This window comes from Athene cunicularia, assembly GCF_003259725.1.
Source record: "Athene cunicularia isolate RWA chromosome 6 unlocalized genomic scaffold, athCun1 chr6_part1, whole genome shotgun sequence".
Taxonomy (NCBI): Eukaryota; Metazoa; Chordata; class Aves; order Strigiformes; family Strigidae; genus Athene; species Athene cunicularia.
Window position 1 is genome coordinate 18,642,613 of NW_020799105.1, and position 20,787 is coordinate 18,663,399.

Here is a 20,787-nt window from a genome sequence, read left to right on the forward strand (position 1 = left end):
AGCAAACCTCCTCTGAAACAATGCAAAATATTTGAAAGCTCAATAATATTGGCAAAAATATAGTAATAATAATAATTAAAAGTCAATGGAGAAAGGAAATGCAATTGCCAGCTACCTCACAGAAAGCATACCTCTGTCCTTACTCTTGGAATGTTGGGTATCAGTCAAGCCTGAACATAGCCAAAGACACTGGAGGTGCCGAGGATTGCACAGTGAGAATCAGCAGGCAGTGCAGGTTCACTGGACGGTCTCTGCACTTCAGGGGAAAACACTCATAGCACTACCTCCTCACAATTAATCTACTCACTCAGGGTTTCGTGAAGAATCCTTCTTCTACATGTGGCACTTCTTCCTCAATGAGTTAAATTTGGAATCACATGGCCACTACTAGAGGGTATTTCCTACAGTCTATATACACTATAGTATACACTATATAGTAGTGTGTTGTGCACACTATATACTGCACTGTTTTAAATAACTCTTAAGCAACAATGCTTCTTCTTTTTGATTAAATCCTTCAAGTGGCCCAATTGTGTTGCTTTCCAGCCCTTTATTAAATATAAGACCTTGGCATCATAGGCTGTGTCTATACAGCAGAAATATACATTGAATAAAATAACTCAGATTCCAGACAGCTGCATTAGCACTTTGTTCTGCTCAAGTTAATTAGCCCCACTTTTCCCCACGGCCCGCGATTCAAATCTGACTTCTGATTACAATTTCAGTTATAGTTGAATAAATCATAAATAGGATGCTATATGCCACTAACTTTTTTGCAACACAATTTTTTATAGAGAATTATTTTATTTAGACTCTAAATGGTAATTAACTTAGGAGTACACTCAGCAGTTGTAAAATTCATGCTGTTCTGCACTTGTAGAGGTACAAAAGGTCCCTTGTTTGCAGTACTATGCTGATTGATTCCTATGGTAGAGCTGTTGATGCTCTGCATGAGTTTTCTCAGATAACACATGGCCTTTTAAATATTGGTGCACTGGGTATTTATAAAGCATATATTTTTTACAGATAAGCTGAGCAAAGAAAGCTTATTGAACTTTGTAATTTAAATCAAACATTGAAAAATTATCAAAGTTTTATAGAACCTATTTTTAAATGATGAAGGCAAGTTTTATAATGACAGAAATGACCAGTATCAAAGAGAAATATATTATAAATATCATTTATATACTGGAAATCTGAAGTCCTTAAAAAGCATATTTGTGACAAATATACCCAAATTTGCTTTACCATATCAAAAATAATAATTTCCTGATAAAAAGCTGTGATTTTTGCAATATTGTGATCAATGGGGCTGCACAATACATTGCCAGCAGGCAAGCACCTCAACTGTCTGACCTTGGGACCTTCTAAGGTCCACTGTGTATTGCTGCATATACGACCTCCAGCTTTCAGTGATTCTACACAGAGAGACAGAAGGTGGAATAGTAGTTACTCTCTCTCCTTTTCCGTGTAATTCAAGTCTTTTGTTAGCAGTGTACTTCAACTGACTAAAGCATCTTGAAGGACTGAAGCGGCCATAGGAGAGCTATCTTATTTTTCTTTGGGTGCACGCCAGCATAAAGCCATGCAAGAGTGACTGCTAAGCTGCAGTCTTTTCAGAGTGGTGGCATGAAAAGTGCCAACATTATCAATTAAACAAAGATGGGAGTACTGCTCTCCCAGTGCATCAGCTCTGGATCTAGCAGCTGTATACTTTACAAATACGAGCAGCTTGTTCTGTTTGGGAGCCCTCTAACTTTCATAAAGTAGATGGCTTTACAAACAGGACAAGATGTTGCTGAGGATCTGGCAATGGAGAAAAATACAGCTGCTCTCTGATTGCTGAGCTATAAACTGAGTTTGCCACGTAAATAATCCTCTCCATCTGTAGCATGAAATTTAGAGGAAAAACATAAGGCCACCAATTCTGTTCTGCAAAATGCAGGCATCATCTTTATGAATGAATTTCATACAAGGTCTCAGTACTATTTGTTCCTGATAAAGCAAGACATATAGCTTTTATACCATAACTGTCTAAAGCTTGCTTGCTCTCCTGAAGTGAATACCAATTTTGAGTCAGACGATGATCACAGCAGTGCTTAAAATAAACACAAGATGCATGACAAGCATCACAAATAGGACATTAAAGTGCTCCACAAAAACCTATTTTGTCACTAAAAGGGTCTTTAAGAACTTTAACCAGTATGAGACAGAAGATCAGAAAGTACTGAACAGTGACACATGTACTACTATCAGATGAACTTTTACCAGCGTAAGAGAGGGTATGGAACATCCTATGCATTGGAAATAATTACAGATCTTTAATTTCAAGAGATGCCCCCATGGAAAATCTCCTATACCTGGAAGTAATTTTCCTGACTCTGTGCTATGTAGTCTCCTTATCAGATTGCTTAAAGCAAAGAAGCAGTAATCGTCATATGAGAATAATTATCAAGAACAAGTCCTGTTTTGTGGAAGAGATCTCTCCAGGATTATCTGTCAGAGGCATCAGACTACTGCATGAAAGCCTGCACAAAACCTCTGAGAGCTTTTAACACATAGTTTTTATGGCTAATGAAAAATAACATTTAGAATCAGACCAAAGGCATGAAAAATATTTTTTAAATGTTATGGAGCTTAGAAATATACCACAGAGGGCAAACACAATCCTCCTTCCTCACATAACTTAGAGGGAAGGTAATAGCTGTGTCCCTTTTATGTGTGAATAAAGCAGGCACAACATACATGTGGAGTTCCAAAAGATGCAATTAATCAAAACATCTTGAGGTCGCACAAACAAGGTATATTTGCAGTATAGAATACACAAAGAAACATCATTGCTGACAGTGGTTATATTCTGCAGCTTGTCTGGGAAATCTTCATTTGATCTTAACAAAAATTTTGCCCAAGGAGGGACTAAAAATCTCATCTAGTAAAGCTGATTTTGATCCAACTCTGATGGAAAACAACTGGAGACAATGGTAGCTGAGAGCCTACAGTACTCAAGACCCTGATAATAGAATGTAAATGGGTATCTTGTGACTTAAAGCAAGAGAAAACACTCTTCTGCAGTTAACTATAAAAAATATTCTACAATAAATATTTGTCATAATTTAACGCTTTGAATGTGGGTCCTACAGATTAAACAAATTCCTTCCAGATGAAGAGACAAAATAATAGAAAATGTATTTTGTCCCAATGCTTCTACTATACATGAATGGAAAAATGAGAAGCCAGTTTCACAGGAGCTGATCTAACCCTCACATTAAAAAAAAAAAATCTGTAATTAAAAGAAGTAATTAGCATACTACTATAATTATTGCAACATATATTCTTCAAAGAACAATGTGACCTGATGAAATAGACAGGCTTAAACGTGCAAATTATTATTTCTCTTCTTCTGCCAAGTGTCCTTAAGAACTACTTACTATTTTGCTTACAAAATGACTGCTACAATTTGACTGATCTCCACATAACCAAATTTCTCCGTTACATATTTCTAAGTTTCCCATTAGCAACCAACTGACAACTAGTTAAAATAACAAAAAATAATGCTTAGGCTTCATTACTCATTAGGATTAATCATATTAGAATATAAGGTAATAGCAGAGTTTATGGAATTCTACCATGCTAGAAAGCAAACTGCTCATTTCTTTCTCTCCAACACCAAATAGAGGCACTATACACATTCTCCTCCAGGAAGATGTTGCCAGCTCTGAAGTTTTGGTACTCAGTGGAGTAGCTTCTTGATACACATGGAAGGAGAGTGAAAACAATCAGACGATTATCTGCTTAAACACGTCTTTTACACTACCTGAAGCTCTCCAATTTAGAGTTTGACAAACTCTTTAGTTTGTTGCCTTTAGAACATTTAGAAACGTTGCCTTCTTCCCTTCTAGTCTGCCTCATTTTAGATGTTACTTCTTAAAAATGATATTTCAATTGAATATTCAGCATTGACTTGTCACCAATGAAGAAAAGAAAATGCCAGAAATTCAGGTATTTAAATTCTAAGTACAGCATAAAAATTAATGCTGTATGACAGGCATCACAGGGTACATTCTCTAAACAACAAAAGACAGATTTTCCTTATGAAGCAAATGCAACTTGGTTCTTCCTTCCTTGTTTTATTAAATAAAACTACAGCATGATTGTGTATCTGAAGCAAAATTCACTTCATTAACTTTAATAAAATAAATGGGGTCTGAAGCCAGGTATGAGATGGCACTTCTACGTACTTGTTTCCTACCAACTAACACCCATCAACTCATTGCACTGTGATGCAACAGGTAGAGACAGAAGAATTAGTACAAGGAAATAAACTGTGATAGAGCTTTCAATTCAACAGCAACAAATGCTGCTTTGAGAATACCTGGCCTTATGCTGCTAGTGTCTTTAAAAACAAGATGACCTAATATCCTATGGTTTGAGGACACCAGGCTGTATTACAAACAGGAAGGATTGGCTCTTTACAGATTGCAAACCATTGTTCAGCTTTATGAACAGACATGTACGGACTCATCTCTCTTCTGTCCAGTCCTTTCTGAAAAGTGCTACAGCACAAAGTGGTGGCCAATCTGATGGCACCTGTAAAGGTTCTGAAAACTCCTGACAGGAAAAAAGAATACAGTCTCACAGAATGACCAAACTAGAGTAGTCAGAAAATTGGGATAACTGCATTTTTTCCAATGGAAAAGAGCTATTTTGGGGGAAAGGTCTGGAAGTTTACACAAATGAGCCTCCTAACCTTTCTTTCAGTAAACCTGCTGTTGAATGATTTATGAAAAGAAACTTTCCAGTCAGACAGGCCCAGAATTAGAGATGTGTTTGTACCTTTACTCTCCCTTTAAATATGTATTAGTCAGATTTTAAGTACATCAGCAAAGGTGATCTTAGGCACCGGTACAGCATTGATTCATATCACATACTGGAAAAGAAGTGTTTGAATGTAATTTCAAGCCTGTGTCAGAAAGGAATTGTACAAAAGAGAAAAAGCTAAAGTCGCAAGTTTCCTGACCTCCAAGTGCTTGTGTCTGCCAAATATACATTAGCTCAGCTTCTACATTTAATACGAAAAAAGCTACAGTCCTGACAGCAGCTATTCACTCAAGTCTTGAAACAACTAAGGATAAAACAGTCAAAAGAATTAACTCAGCCACATCTGCAAACCGTGCAGCTTCTCATGTGATGCATAGCATTAGATGCAAAGAGAAACAACCTGGGTTAACATTTGGGTGTTACAATGTGAAAAAGATCAACACTTCATGTGCCAATTAAAATTAACGTGATCTTCTATGACAAATACAGTGGCTGCAACTCTTCCATCAGTATACCCACCACTTTCAGGTGAACTCAAATGATTTAAAGCAAATCTGGGGTACTCCAAACTCTACAGAAGAAATGTGAACAGCAGGAGTTCCCCCAGTGGTAAAAATACCTCAAAGAAAGCTCTCCTCCTTCCCAAATACCTACTATACGGTATTTTGGGCAGCTAGCCAAAACCTTGTCTCTAAATACCTCTAGAGTGATTTAGAGATACTTTTGCCACTCTTTAAAAATAAATAGTTCAAAATGATACATTTACTGCACACTAATACTACACATCTGAGAAGATAACACCTTTAAAAAACCTCTCTAGCTTTCCTGTTACAGCCTAAGAAATCATTCCTAATGCGCACAGTAATTTCTAGAATTTTATTAAAATACTTTTCTGTTATTGTATCATGTCACACAACAGTCATTATCCAGAATTAGACCACTGCACTCAGCTATAGTCTGATGATTTGTAAAGTATTGTTGTAAAATACCAAGGTTTTCTGAGTTTAAACCTATTTCAGATATTATAAATCCTTTTAAAATTCTGAAAACCACAAGGAAGGTTAAGTAATAAACCTTAATTCTCTATGACATGCTCCTTGAGACACTGTTCTTGTTCAACACATAGCGTTCACGCTCAGGAACATTATGAATTGTCACCCTAATCTATCAGCAACATTCTTTGCCATAGAAGAAGTACAACCTGCTCTGCAGATAGAGGAGCTATCTGTTACAAGCACCTTACACGCCTCCCATTCTGATAACTGCAGTGGGAAGGAGCTCTTCTCACCACAGTTCAGATCCAGAATCATTTATTATATTTCTAAGTCTGGCTAAAGACAGAAACTTTAAGTATACTACAGGCTTGAATACTGACTCTTACAATGCAATCCTGAGGCCTTCAGTTAGCACATGTTACTGCTCACAGGGAGCTAACTATTAGCTCTATCTTATTCTTTCAGGGAAAAATATTTCTTTCCATAACTTATAAATTAAATTTCTCTTCTCAGTCTAAACCAGATATTGCATATTGCCTGCATTACAGAAATCTGTGATTTTTTTTCTAAAGATCCTACTGATAACAGCTTTACAGAAAACACTGCCATTTATGAAATCAATTTCTTTTCCATCCTGTTAGTGCCCTAGGTAGAGCCCCTTACTGATTATCATTTAGGTATGATCTTAATTTTATTATGTCTGCCTGTATAGGGTTAAATATATATTTAAACCACCGAATTAATTTAAAATAATGATAAAAATCAGTATATACAGTTGCAATTCTACAAATACAATTCTGAGAGGCAAAATAGAATAACACTTCTTGTTTTCTTAGCTTGACGAAGTATGGATATCTGAAAGATTTTTATGGTGACATTTTCTCTTTAAAGCGGGACTGAAAGTTTGCAACATTTAAACCCTTGACTTAACACAACAGGAAGGAGATAACTCTCTTTTAAATAATCTTGGGAATTTATAAGCTTACTTGCAATTAGCATAAACGAAAGCTAGTCTCAGACTGTGTAATTATTGCACAGCAATGCAGTACCTAAGCCCTAAAGATGACAGCTTCACAAGTGCAACCATTCTCTGTCTTGTTAAGTGAATAATTTAAAGTAGATAATTAAGAACACTGCAGCGTGGCTGCTTGCAGTGGATATCACTGCAAGTCATCTGTTTTCAGAATTATCCCTGTAACGTCAAAGATGCCAGATACCAACACATTTTTTAATGAATAAATAAATAAATAAAGCTCCACCATCACAATTATTCACCTTTTATGGCTGTGGTTATGCCATTAACGACATCTTTAATGTATTGACAACCTCACCTTTTAGTCGCTAGTTCAAATACAGTCCAAGAGGGTAACGACTGAAGGTATTTATACAGCTGCATAGTGAACTACACAGAACAAGCTGAGGGGAAAGGGCTATCTTAAGGGACAGATATCTGAGCTACAGAAATCATCACTGTAATTGGGACCTTTGTTGGCAGCTTCTGCAAGGAGGGGAGGGACTGAGTGGGGGATGAAAAATCCCATTTCTAGGACTACTAGAGCCCTGTTCTACTAGCAGGTTGCTTTGCTCAGCTCTGCCAGGCTGGACATGTTGTAGGACTGACAATACCATTTTTCAGCTAGCTAAGGCATTTGGTACCATTTTTCTTCAAACTGGCTAATTCTAAATTTATTCTCATTTATGCATTTTAATCTTCCCACAGCTCTTAGAGAAAGGTCAAGGGCATGAAGATAAGATATTTTTAGCTATAGAGCAGAAATGTATTAAAAAGTTAAATGAAGCTCCAAGTCAGATTCAAATAATTTGCTATTTACTAAATCAAAAAACAACATATGACTTTCTCCCTAAATATTAACACAGAGTTAAAACATTCACGTTCTACCCAACCCAGAAGAGAGCTGTCTAGATATTTTTAAAGTCTGCACAAATTAAAAAACTAAACACCACATGAAACCCCGTGTTCAACAGTTCTCACGTCAGTTTATACACAAGATTAAATACACTAACACACCACAGTTCTTTGCAAGTCTCCCTTAATTTCCTATTGCGAAGGTGGGACATTTGGCAAGGGGAAGAGACATCTCACACATCAGCAGCCTTGGGGAATGTTTGCTTAGAAACACACAGTTTGACCTCTCAAAGGATCAAATTAGTTTACTTCATCAGGTTGTAAGTGTTACAAACCACCCCAAGTCTGTGTCTCCATTTCACTATTGAGGAGACTAAAATTAAGTAAATAGATTATGAGACAAAAACTGACACATTTTCTCAGTCTATATGGGCTTATTATGAAGCTGTAATTTTCATGACTTTTCATATGAGAATACCATGGAATCCTTTAAAGAAATCTGACAAGCAAATTTATCAGTTTCTAATAGAATTCCAAGTAGTGCAGAAACCTCACTGTCTTCAATCATGTCTTGTTTCATGACTGCGTATGTGAAGAAAAGACTTGTTTGTCTGAGTCCTAATGGATAACATGATGTTCATTCCTATAGCAATATAAAATGAACAACAATAAAAACTATAATTTACTTTGCTGTCAGGTGCTGATCCTGTAGGTGTGAAGGAAAGCAAGTAAAGCTGCAGGGACTGGGGTTTGATCTGGTGGTGTACTCAAACATTCTGCAGTTGAGATCTAATTGCACTTAATCTCCTCAATAAAATTATCTTCACTGTTATTAGTATCCCAGACTTGTGTTATTATATAATCCTAACCTATTTTTTAAACAGACATTTTAATCTGCTGCTTAAGCGTTCATTAATGCAAAGCCACTGCTATGCAGAATACATTCTACTCTGTCTGCAAGCGGCAAGCCTGGAGAAGTCCGGGTTTTTGGACATGAATTCTTTGAAACTGCTACCAAATGCTAGTACCGCCTCTCTTTACTTTGTTTATGACCTTACTACAACAAACATATGCAAAACTTAATCCTTAATCTTAAAAATATTCCATCTGAAAAAGATTACTTTAAAAAGTGCAGTGTCATTTATAAGTACACCGTGATAGCATCCAAATATATGTGTTCATATGTAACAGATTTGGATGGGTCCTTTCTTTCTTGTTCCATTTCTGAATCTGAATAAATAATCTTCATGTCAACTAACCTAAATGCATGAATTACTTCCCATTTTGAGAATCCTGAGATGCTCAATTCTCTAATACAACTGTCAGCCATCAACTGTACTTAATTGTCTGTATGTTTCAAGACTACTGCATGTTTATTTATATCACTTGCACGACACACTAGATGTTTCATGAGACTAGAATGAGATATGTCATAGTGTAACGCTCAGCAATATCACAGGAGACCATATTTGCTTTTTTTAATCCTAATATTTCAAGGAAATGTAGATAAAGTTAATATTAGTCTCTCCTCTATCTTCTCCACACCCCAGCAGCTCCCAGCTCCCAGTGATTTTTTAACTCATAGGACATACTTAAACAAATTTGACAGAGGAATTAATATGAAGTCCTTACAAATTTTATTAAAAACTGCAGCTTTTAGACCTGCCCACCAAGGACAAGGCAGGCATGTCTCTGGCTCTGAGCCACTCTAAGAGAGAGCAGGTGCCTGCCTGCCTGCCCATACAGTCCTCCAGAGCGTGTGTAACACCACACCAGCCACAGCATGTGCTGCCCCACAGAGACGAGAGACGTGGGACAGAGTTAAGGACTAGTGAAGAGACAAGGGAGTACATGTGGAGAGGGCACAGCCCAGGGAGAGAAGATAGGAGCTCCGTCTGTGTGGAGAGCGGTGGGCATCCAGGAGACAGAGGACTCTGGCAGGAAATCAGTCTTTATTAGCTCAAATATCCAGGAATGATTCCTTTTATTAGACCACATCTCCAGCTTTTTACAGGGAGGGTGTGAGAACCATTTAGAGAATGCTGGAAAAATCAGAGTTTAAGGGAAGCTTTCAAGGAACAGAAAGGTTTTGCATCACCAGAAGTACTGCACAAGGGAGGACAGGGAAGTATTGGGGGAATGGAGAAAGGTAGAGCCAGAGTGGGGCCAGAGGCAGACCACAAAGTCAAGACATGAGTCAAGAGAGCAAAGACAAGCCTGTCATAAAAAGGAAAGAGAAAAACTGCAGTCAGCTTTCTGAGGAGTAGCTTAGGTGGAAAGCAGAGCTGTTCAAGGTTGCTGTGACACAGAAAGAAACTACTGAAGTCCTACAGCTAGAGAGGATTTGGTGGAGCAGTTACAGTTCAGAGGGAGCAAAGTAGTGATGGCAGCATCTGGAAAAGGTCTGTCAAGGTAGGAATGAGTTGTAGTTATTTGCTCAAGGAAGCAACAGTGATTAGCACTATCCTGACTGTTAGGGTTAAAGCCCATCAGCAGTGGGCTGGAGGCTGCGGGACCGGGGAGCAGGGAGAATCATGGTACTGTTTCCTGCAGAGGAGGAACAGTGATTTCTGGTTTTGCTTAACCGAGCTTTACTACTGAATTTAGGGTGCAGAATTTAAAAGGAAGAGAGTGGAAGCTTTTAACACTTCTGAACCTCATCAGCTGCATGACAAAACTTTAATGGGAAGATGCATTTTATGGACATCAGACAGTGATAAAATCGTATAACCAGTGAATGCAGAAATTCATCTTTATTTATGGGTTCCTACTCAAATTGTTTGATATCTTCAAGTCTCTTTACAACCCATCATTTCTGCAAATTTCTATGCAGGAAGAGCTTTCTCTATGCCATTACACTTTGTGTCGTGCATCTCTCATGTTAAATTTCAGGCTGAGTGCAGATTGCACAGGACAGTAGCCTGACACTTATAAAAACTGTCAAAGCATCATAGTAACTAATGAAATAGTCCAAAAATAGTTTGTGTTAATGCCCTAACTATACTGACAGCATTGTTGTTACATCAGTTTCATCCACAGAAAATGCAAAAATATAAAAATAATATGAAAAAAAATAATATAAATTATAGAATTAGTTTTCATAAATGAAAATGGTCACATTTCTAAGAATCAAAGCTGTAAACATATTCCTTTCATGGTTAAAACAATATAACGTACATCTTAAAATAAGAAATGTTGAATACTTATCACAAATAAGTTCTGCCTTACAATCCAGAAATTCTTATTTCTTTTCATCACACAGAGGCATTTTACTCTTAGCATTTTTAACATACTGTCAACTCCTGACAGATACCACCAGATACTTCCAAGGCTGTCAAAGTTATCCCTGAGAGTCAAATACATATAGGGTTATAAAAATAAATTCTTAAAATATTTTAAAATGTAAAGAACCAAAGTGCAAATCGTCTGCTATAAGCTGCACCTTGCTGTGCGATCAAGAGACAGAAAGCTGCAGGATACTGCTCTTTTGGGCCCTGTTCTCTGCATTTCACCAGGGGACACGGCTTATAGACAGGGCGCTTCAGGAGCCCTCTGAAGAAGGCTGTACGCCACCTTTATCACCACAGCATTCCCAACAGTCGGCTCAGCACTGCACCAAAGCTGTGCCACAGGCGCCACAGGCTTTTCCTCACGCACCACATCGTGCCTTCAGCAGCCCCATTAGCAGGCTGGTTGTGTCCAACTGCTTACCCCTGCAACACAGCAGCCTGTACACACCTGACAAACTCTGGGAAGTGTCTGGCAAGTCCCGTGTTTCTAAGGTCCCCTGGCAGCCCATGCCTGCTCCTGCTCACCACGTCCTTGAAATGGCGGTACCTCTCCCATGGGCAACCAGATTCTCCTTCCCTCCTCTGTGCCTAGAAAGTACCAGATCTCTCCTCGCAGTCCCACAAACGCTGCTAGCAGTACCTGTGTGCTTTTGCTCCTACTTCGGAGGAACTGGTGTGGCACTTACACAAACCATAAACCATATAATGGGAAACAAGAATATTCAATTTGCTGCTCAAAAGCACATATGCAGTTCCTCATTTGATATCTGGCCCACCACAGTATAATTGAGACTTTCCTGCAAAGATACCCATTAAAGGGATGGCAATTCTACCTTCCAAAGGTGCTACTCTAGACAAAGAAAAGACATGGTTCATTATACATTGTAAGCAAAATGCCTGGCTGTGCTAATTCAATTAAGCATCTCCCAACACTTTCCTTTGAGGCTTCAGGAGAGTATTGCTCTCCTTTGAGTTTCCTTCAAGACTCCTAAATATTCTCTCTTACTACTCCTAGCATTCAAGGAGACGCTGAATATTCATGCATAAACGCTCTGTGTTGTATCATCAGATGCTTCCTCCTTCCATGGAATGGATTTCATCTTGTTTCCTGTGTTGAAAAAGGTTGACAAAGCCTACCTAGACTACTGGGACAAACAGAAATTCTACATTTGCTCAAAGCTGTGCATTTTAAATACTTCAGGAAGAAAGACTTTTTCTTCTGTTTTACTGATCCTCAAAGAATTTAGCAAAAAAGTTCCAATAATCTCACCAAGCAAAGAAATATGGACTAAACTGAGGATATTTACATATTCCTGTTTGGGGTTTCAAGGCATGTTCATGTTCCTGCTGAAGTTAAAAGTGCACAGGCATTGCTTTTATAAGCTAGTCAATCAGTTACTTCAGCAAGGTACTTAATTCCCCTCTCATAATCAGATCTAGCTTCAAGAAATGCAGAAAACTGGAAATTCAAAGAGTTCCTGCAAGCCAACAGTCACCAAAGTGATTTTCTTTTGTGTGAAGTCCAATCTGATTATGAAAATGCAGAAGTGGAAATCAGCAACTAGTATCTATGCACCCTTGATAACTTGTTATCTGACTGGAAGCCAGCCTAGTTGTCTCTGCAAAGAAAATCTGCAGACAGAAATGTCAAAGAACACAAACGTTGTACATGCTCATATTAGATTTATTTTTGTCAAACTATTTTCATTTCGTTAAATGCAGCTAAAATAGATGCCTGTGTTGTTTGTTTTTTTCTTGCAACAGGCAAAGGGCCACAAATTCTCACTGTGGAAAGAAGAGTTAGTCTGGATGTGTAAGTGTAAAACCAGTATCAAATATTGGTCCAAGGGCTATTATTTTAACGTATTACCTCACAAAGGAAAATGAAGTTGTGCATGAGACAATCTAGTGTAGCTACATTAACATGTTTTTACTTCTCTTTATCAAAAGGCTGAACATCACATCAGAAACTCAGAACTAAGCCAAAAAAATAGAACAGGAAACAGAATACATCATAATCAAATAAAAAGATTCTGATGTGTTATGCTTACTTCAGTGGGAACAGAATCAGATTGCAAGACTCCTATTAACTTAGCAAGATCTGGTTTCTTGTTTAGGAAATTAGGTGAATGTGCAAGGTAACTAAGATGAAGTATCTCTTTTTTTAAATAAACTGCAGCGACATGGGAGGTAAGAGCTAATAAGAGCATTGTAAATAGTCAAGAGAAATAAATATTTTTTAATATTTTGTAAATGAAATTGCCTTTGTAGAAATGTGGCATCTCAAATCTTCGTACAGAAATGTCAGAAAAAGATATAGCAATAAAATTAGAAAAATATGTAGCATTTGAAATATACACAGATTTAGGAATAGAACCAGGATTAGAGGCCTCAGGCAGTAGGAATTGGAGATGTCATACAGTATTAATTCATGGGAGAAGCCACTAATTCACATGCCACAAACCCCAAAAGGAAAAAGATTGGCTAGGACAAAGACGCTAACTTATCTTTTTGATAAACAATTTAAAAATGCTATATATGGATTCTACAAAAGAAAAGTAATTTACCAGGTAGGAAAAAAAGAAGCAAATGCTAATTAAAGTGTCAGGAACCTGCTATCCAGAACACAGCTCTTACATTAGTTCAACAATTGAAAAATGAATGGGGGAACGTTCAATGCTTAATTAAAAGAATTTGGGGATTGTGAAAGTTTGGGCAAAATTAATTCCTATGACAGTGTTTTCTACACCCCCTCTTTACAGAAGTAGCAAAAAGACAAGGTATAACGAATCCTAAAGGACCTTAAGCACACAGACAAGGAAGCTTTGTTTCTCTGGGTCCTGAGAATTCGTATTGAAAAACCCTAACCTTCCTCCCCCACCTTTGCTCATAGCAACTTTTCCAAAGGAAACACTTGCAGTTCGTTTCTCTGTGATATCTCTACCTCACTCTTGGGAAGGATAAAATAATGGGGAGGGGCCAGATACCTGATATCAATACTCAGAGCAGGTTTTATGCTGGGGAGAAGGCAGTATCCCCTTATAAAACTCTGTCAAATCTCAAAAAATCTGTTTTGTATACTGGACTTTCCAGACATCAACTTTCTAATCTGTGAACATCAATGACACAGGATGCTTAAAACACTGAAAAATTCAGAGGAAGAATTAACTAATTAATCCACTCTCCTTCTGAACAATTTAGAGATCCTAGACAGAGACCCAGACCCATTTTATGAAATCCAACAGAAAGAGTGGCCGTGAGACTGCTAAATTTAAATGCCACCAGCACACACACCCTTCTGAGAATTCCAGCACTGCTAACTTTTTATACTCTCAACGTTTTAAATACAATAAAAGGCCATCTTACTCATCATAATTGGTCGTATTTGAACTTACAGCTTATTCAACATGCATATCAAACATACTAACTTCTTGTGTTGTGCTACCCATGTTCTAACGTGGAATGAAGTACAAAGCCCTATGTGCTGTGCTGTCTACTGAACTCTCGTTTTTAATTAACAAATTTACCATAATAAATATAAAATATACCCTTTTCTAAATATAAGCTTCCAAATACCTTCAGCAACAGAAGTTTCCCAGAGTTTTAAAAAGTAAACAGCCTCTCAGGAGAACAGCAGAATCAGGAAACACTCCTTTTGACATGTTATCATATGAGCTAGTTCCTCTCATTTGTCAGTGGTACAAAAGGCACTTTGCAAAAACAGTTTACTACACTAAAAAGAAATATTGGCAAAATAATTAATTTCTACCTGTCTTGCATTTTAGCAGCTGGAAACAAGCCAAAACTAGAAGCATGTAACCAACCAAATCTCCACAGATTACCAGCAAAACCTACACGTTTTAAGAAATATTCTGATTTATCAAGCCTGTTCTTTATTTCTAAACATAACAGATGTAAAAGAAAGAAGGAAAGATACACAAAGCTGAACAGTGGGTTAATAAGCCTGTGATTAACTAGGCAACTTAAAAGTGAATCCATGGGAGAAGAGCGTTATGTCATCCTAAATACTTTGATCTAAATAGTCAATTCTTTTTAACATTAAGTATTCTATTTACACCACTTCACAGATATGACTTAAGGCATTTTATTCAGCTTTAGTGGCTCTCCAGTTTGCATTGAAATGAATGAGAAACGTTTATTTTCTACAGGTACGTGAACCTACAGCTTTTACGCAGGATATTTTCTTACAAGATTCCACAGAGGTGACCACTACACTGTATCAGCTGATGCCAAAATAATAAGATATCTTCCAGTTGTGAGGCTCAATGTCAAATACAATACAAATTCAAGAGGCAAACTGTTCCCCAGGTAGTAAAAAGCTGTAGATAGCTTTAACAAGTGACTAATTCAAGCATCTATCCTCAATTTGGTGTGAAACTCACCTCTGAAATCCAATCAACAGATTTTGCATTTACTGTAGTTGTGACTGAAGTCAGTGGCCTTAAAATGTTTTCACCTCTCAGAAGTTGTTAAGGTTTAAGCAAAAATGTCTGTTTAAGCAAAATCTTTACAATGTAATAACTAACCCAAATCTGTTACCCTCTGAAACATACACACAAGTACTTTGAAAGAGCTGCCTACCAGCAAGAAATTCACGCCCCTGAGGCAGAAGTACCACATCAGACATAGCAGTTCTAAAGAAAATTCAGACCTAGACATGCCCAAAACAAAAAACAAGACAGTCCTATCCTTCAACTGGGAAGACTCACAGTCCTGAATTTGGCCATGGGAGGTGTCAGAGGACTAACTTTACAGAAGGAGCTGAATCATGAACTTAAAGTGTAGATGAAGAAGGAAGATCAGACCCTTGTGATGACATATCCTGAGTATTCATGTAAATCAGACACTGAACTTGTATTCCTAGCTTAGCCATCAGTTATTTTTTTAAATAAATTCCACTTGTGTTGCAGACCTAGTAGCATTTAGCAATATATTCCTCATTTTTGTTTTAAATCAACACGTTTGAACAATTAATGAGAAAGCGGCATCCTGTTTCCATAGAGGATGCAATTTTGAACATCCTTCAGTATAGAATTAGATCAACTTTAACTGCTTTTAAAAACTATCCTCCATTTCTTAGACTTATGTACACTACAAAAGACTTCTGTAACACACAAAACAGTCATCTTAGCCAATGTTTTTTCTCTTTTATGTACCATAAAAGATAACTGTTGTGATTTTCTATACTGTCTCTAAAATAAAGAAAAAAAGATGGGAAAAGCATTGCACTTGAAGTATATCAAGTCATACATACACAGTACCACAGAATGGCCTTTGTGAGATGAAAGGGTTAATCACTGCTTTTAATTATAGCCAAGTAACTTTAAGGTGAGTGAATACTGCAGCAACATCTATAAACACAAGGCCCACGTTAGCAGAATACCAGTTATGAAACCTGTGCCAACACTGCTTGTACAGACTTTTTTTTTTGTTTTAATCAAGATATAAAAACCTTATCAAGTTCTGCTCTTTGGGATATTTGCAGAGCCCTGCAAAAAAATCTGTAAGACTAGGCAGCTTTAAAGAATGTAACGTGCAGTAGTAACCATGACGATAAGAAAAATGCTTTTGCTAATCTTTTTTCTTTCAGATGACAATACTTCCAAATACTGGTGGTCTTCCACCATATTACAACTTTTGTTTGTTGCTCCCTGTGAATCTAGGCCTTCAAATCTTGTAAACCTGAAACTTCTGACAAAGTGAACAGCAATTTGGGGTGCACTAGTAGCACAGAATGAGTCCTGACCAGTCCACCAGCATCTTAAGTTGACTGGTAGGATGGATGTCACTTGTTGGCAACTGTGTCTTACTTCATCATTGCACAGAATCTTTAGAAAAAAAATGGCTACATTTTTAAGATTATTACTCTGCAAGTAAATGGGGAATCTAAAAAATAACAGAAAGGCAGAGTGTACATAGGATAATTATATGCACATCATGAAACTTCTGAGGTAGCTTAGAATGTGGCCCACACAGGCTGACCATAAACTTTAACAAAACTTCTTTGCATTGATTTTGTCTTATTTTTGTATTAATTTGGGGTTTTTAAGCAATAAAAAATAAAGAAAGATTCTTCTTTGTTCTATACTATTTCTCCAACAGACTTTCTCACCAAATTAGGATAATGCTTTCAAAAGATGTATGTGATTTGGATCTGAAGTCACATTTTGAAAAGTGACTAAAGGGCTGATTTTCAAAGGCATTAAGATACCTAAGGATGCATTAAGCACTTAGAATTTTTAAAACTGCCTGGGCATCTAACGCCTATTTAAATCACTTAGTCCTTTCTGAAAATCCCAATGGGCAGTTATCTACATTTTATGTGTCTACATGCCTTTGAAAATCTGTACCATTAAATACTTAGGCTGTTAAGTCCCCCCAGCTTTTAATGAGACTTAGGGTCCTAAAAAGTGTAAGTACTTCTGAAAATTGGTCAAGCCACTCTCTCTGGTCTTTTCTTCTTTCTTTTAAAGAGCCATCTACTAATGCTTATCCATAGCATGTCAGTTAACTACAGCTTCAACACTGCCAAACTTACATGTTATACTGTGAACAATTTTTTTATGTAACTAAAATAAAGATCCAAAATACAGACTACATCCTCATTAAGACTTTCTGAGACTCCAAAAAAGAAAATTAATTCCAACCTGTAACCCCTGTGAATGCCCAAAAATCACTGTTTCAATAAATACGATCCAAAATCAGTGTAATTTAGGCTGATAAAAAACAAACAGCATAATTACCAAGCAACATATTCAAATTACCACAAACAAGTTCTGAAAGACAGCCACACAGTAACAAAAAATGTTCTGAGAAAAGCTAGAAAAAGGAGGAAGTTGTGAATAGTCTCTTTAAACAGGGAGCAGTTCCAGAAGACAAGCCTTAATTCTGAAATTTCGTTTTTTAAACAAGAATGTACAAAACTATAAAGTGTTCCCTTATGCAAACATTTGAAAGATTTCTCTTCTGATCTTCTTTAATGTCAATGGGAGGTAACTTGCACTGACCACATTCCCAAAAAGGAACCGATTTGTAAATTAGGAACGCAGGGAATCAGATTGCCACCTACAGGAAAATTTAGCATTTATTGTCAAGAATGATTCAAAAAGAATACAAATTGCCATCCTGCCAAGCACTCTTTCAGTTTTAGTTATTATTCCAAAACCAATTAGTATTTTCTTTTGTGCAACTGTATCATAAACTTCCTAAATCCAGAAAGCCATTAACAGTTCTTTTTATTCAAGACAGTATTGCTTGAAAGTTCCATAATTCAGCTACAAAGCAGCAGATTGTAATCATGCTTCAGTTAAAGAATTTAAAGTCTGCTTACCTGATACAATTGGTGCTAGCCTGAATATGTCTGATAGTCTGCTGTTAACTGGCTCATAAGGGGAATCTTCAAGCAAGTCATTTCCTAAAGACAAAAAATATTTGGATGTTTTTCTTATATGAGAATTCAGGATAAGATTTTGTTGTTTAATTTTACTCTGAAATGAAGTTACTCTGTAACAGCAAAAGGTACTCCCCTTTAATCTGTTTATTTGTTCTCAAAGAATTATCTATAAAAAACACCTGAAAGAAGCTAGTTGGTTATCTCTGTCACTAGTTCATTTCTCTCCTTCCTCCATGGATAAGGTCATAATTTTCAGAGACAGCCTGTGACATCACAGGGACTGTCCCATCTCATGCCAGCAGGAGAGATGCTGTAGCAAGGATGTTCCTCTTCATTCACCCTAACAGCAAAGCTCCTTTTTAGAGGAGCAGCCCAGGTAACAGTTAAAAACTAGCATCTTTGGAATAAAACATTCCTAACAAGACGGTATTGGAAGGGAAACTTTTTATGATGCAGAAAATGTCCAAGAGTAGTGTAATTTATTATGAAAGTTAGAACAAAAATATGTATTGACGCATTATAATGTTTCAGTTGATGCCTAGATAAATGAAACGAAAGGGATGACTTCCCTTTTTGCAGAAAGAGCTATAGAAAAGAGTTAAATGAGGACCACACTGAAGTGAAAGACTGCATCTTCAACTTCAGAGACAGAGCAAAACGGGGCTAAAAATTATGTATCTCATAAGGACCTGACTGTTCTCAACAGACTACAGGAAATCTGCCAGTGACATCAAGAACAGAAGTCCTGAGTCAACTGCTCTCACATCCCTTCTAACTGGCATTTCTACAAGCTCTAGGAATCACTAGTGCCTCAACACGCCCAGGGAGTATTGCTAGGAAATACAGGAAAGAATAAACTTTTCCTTAAAACAATGCTCCTCTTCATAGTACATTTAACTTGCATCAAAGAGCTAAGAAACTAGTTTCAGTGTCTTGTGATCTTGTTAGGTGAGTCCTAATTAAGGAGTTTAAATATTATCAGGAAAATGTCTCCAAATGATTGTTTTTGTAGCTCTTGCACTTGCTAGTGCCCTTATCTTTTGACTCTGGTTTAGAAAGGTCAGCTGGGTCCCCTGGAGGAAACCCTCATTGTGGATTTCTCAACAACAGGAGACGGAGCAGCAGCTGTTCTCGAGCCGGATGAAAGGTCCTCAGTTTGCAGCTGAAGAGCACACTGTGAATTACGGGGTCAGACCCTCGGTTTAGCCTCAGTGGCAGGAGCTAGCTGCGGATGTGAGTGGCTGCAAAAATCACACACTGCATTTGGGGAGTGTAACGTTTCTGTGCGTTGCAACGTACCCTGTAAGCTCTGGTACATGCTCCAGTAAATGCGCAGGCAGTTTTTCTCCTTCTTCATGCCCCTCTTACAGCGGCAGTTGTACAGAGATTTCTGCTTGAGAGCTTCCATGGCGCTTTTGCATTCGTCCTTTGCCTCCAGGCCTGTCGCCCGGCTGAAGTTGCTCTCTTTGCCGGCTACACACTGCCTCAGTGTCCTGTATTTAGTACTACAGCTCTGCTCCTTGAGACACTGATCGCTGGCTTTCACGCAGTCGAGGCGGTCCCCTCCAGGCAGCCCGCTCACTTCTGCAGACAAAAGTACATCTAGAGAGAGGAGACACAAACCAACAAACTCTCACTGAGGGACGAGGCAGATTTAACCGGGGCTCCAAAGCGGGTGTCTGGGAAGCACACGAGACCTCCTCACGCAGCACAGGCAGCCAACCCCACGGGCAGCACCTTGCAAACCTCCAGGCTTCATGCTACACCTTAAGAAAAAGCACACGGGGTTTTTGTGGTCTTAGATCCACTTCTGTGGGAGTCCAAGGAAACAGTATGTTTGAACCCTGATAGTTGATTTATGAGAGAACACCAAAAGGAAAGAAAACCCACAGGGGTTAATGTGCCTGAAAAAACAAGTATTCATTATTCCTTAGATCCACTTTGGTGAAACAAATAACCCTTCCATTCGAGCGTTAAACTGAGGGGTTAAATATTCGGCCTTACTTTCCACAAGAGCTTTGCTGTAATTTCAATTACATCCACAAACAACCAGCTCAGGGAGATAAGTATCCTCACTGATTGATATTTGCCTCTTTTTGCGTCAGTCACTTTTTAAAGGCTGTATACATTTTTGCTTATTCTACACGTATAAAGGTAGAATTTATGACTCCCTCCCTCCATTTCTCTCCACGTATGATGTTTTTGCAGGAGAACAAAGCAAATTACATTAACTCTCTCCTCTCCATCGTGCCCCCTGTCATGCTCCCTCAGACACACACAGATGGAAACGCAAACATCTCCTGTGGAAAGGAAACCAGTTCGGGCTGCAAAGCGCTCGCAGTCGGGCAGGCTGCCAGGTTCAGGTGAAGATGTAATCCTTCAGCTGGCTCTTGTCACACATCA

General features: G+C 37.9%; 1 protein-coding gene across 1 annotated transcript in view; it reads right to left on the minus strand.

Moving 5' to 3' along the window:
• GFRA1 (GDNF family receptor alpha 1) overlaps positions 1-20,143 on the minus strand; it is a 144,782-nt gene extending 124,639 nt beyond the window's left edge. Inside the window, exons 1-3 of the mRNA XM_026851526.1 lie at positions 20,131-20,143; positions 19,684-19,986; positions 18,322-18,405 (exon numbers count right to left, since the gene is read on the minus strand). Coding sequence (XP_026707327.1) covers positions 18,322-18,405; positions 19,684-19,986; positions 20,131-20,143 — 400 coding nt within the window. The remainder of the gene's footprint in view (positions 1-18,321; positions 18,406-19,683; positions 19,987-20,130) is intronic.
• Between the last annotated feature and the right edge of the window lie 644 nt (positions 20,144-20,787).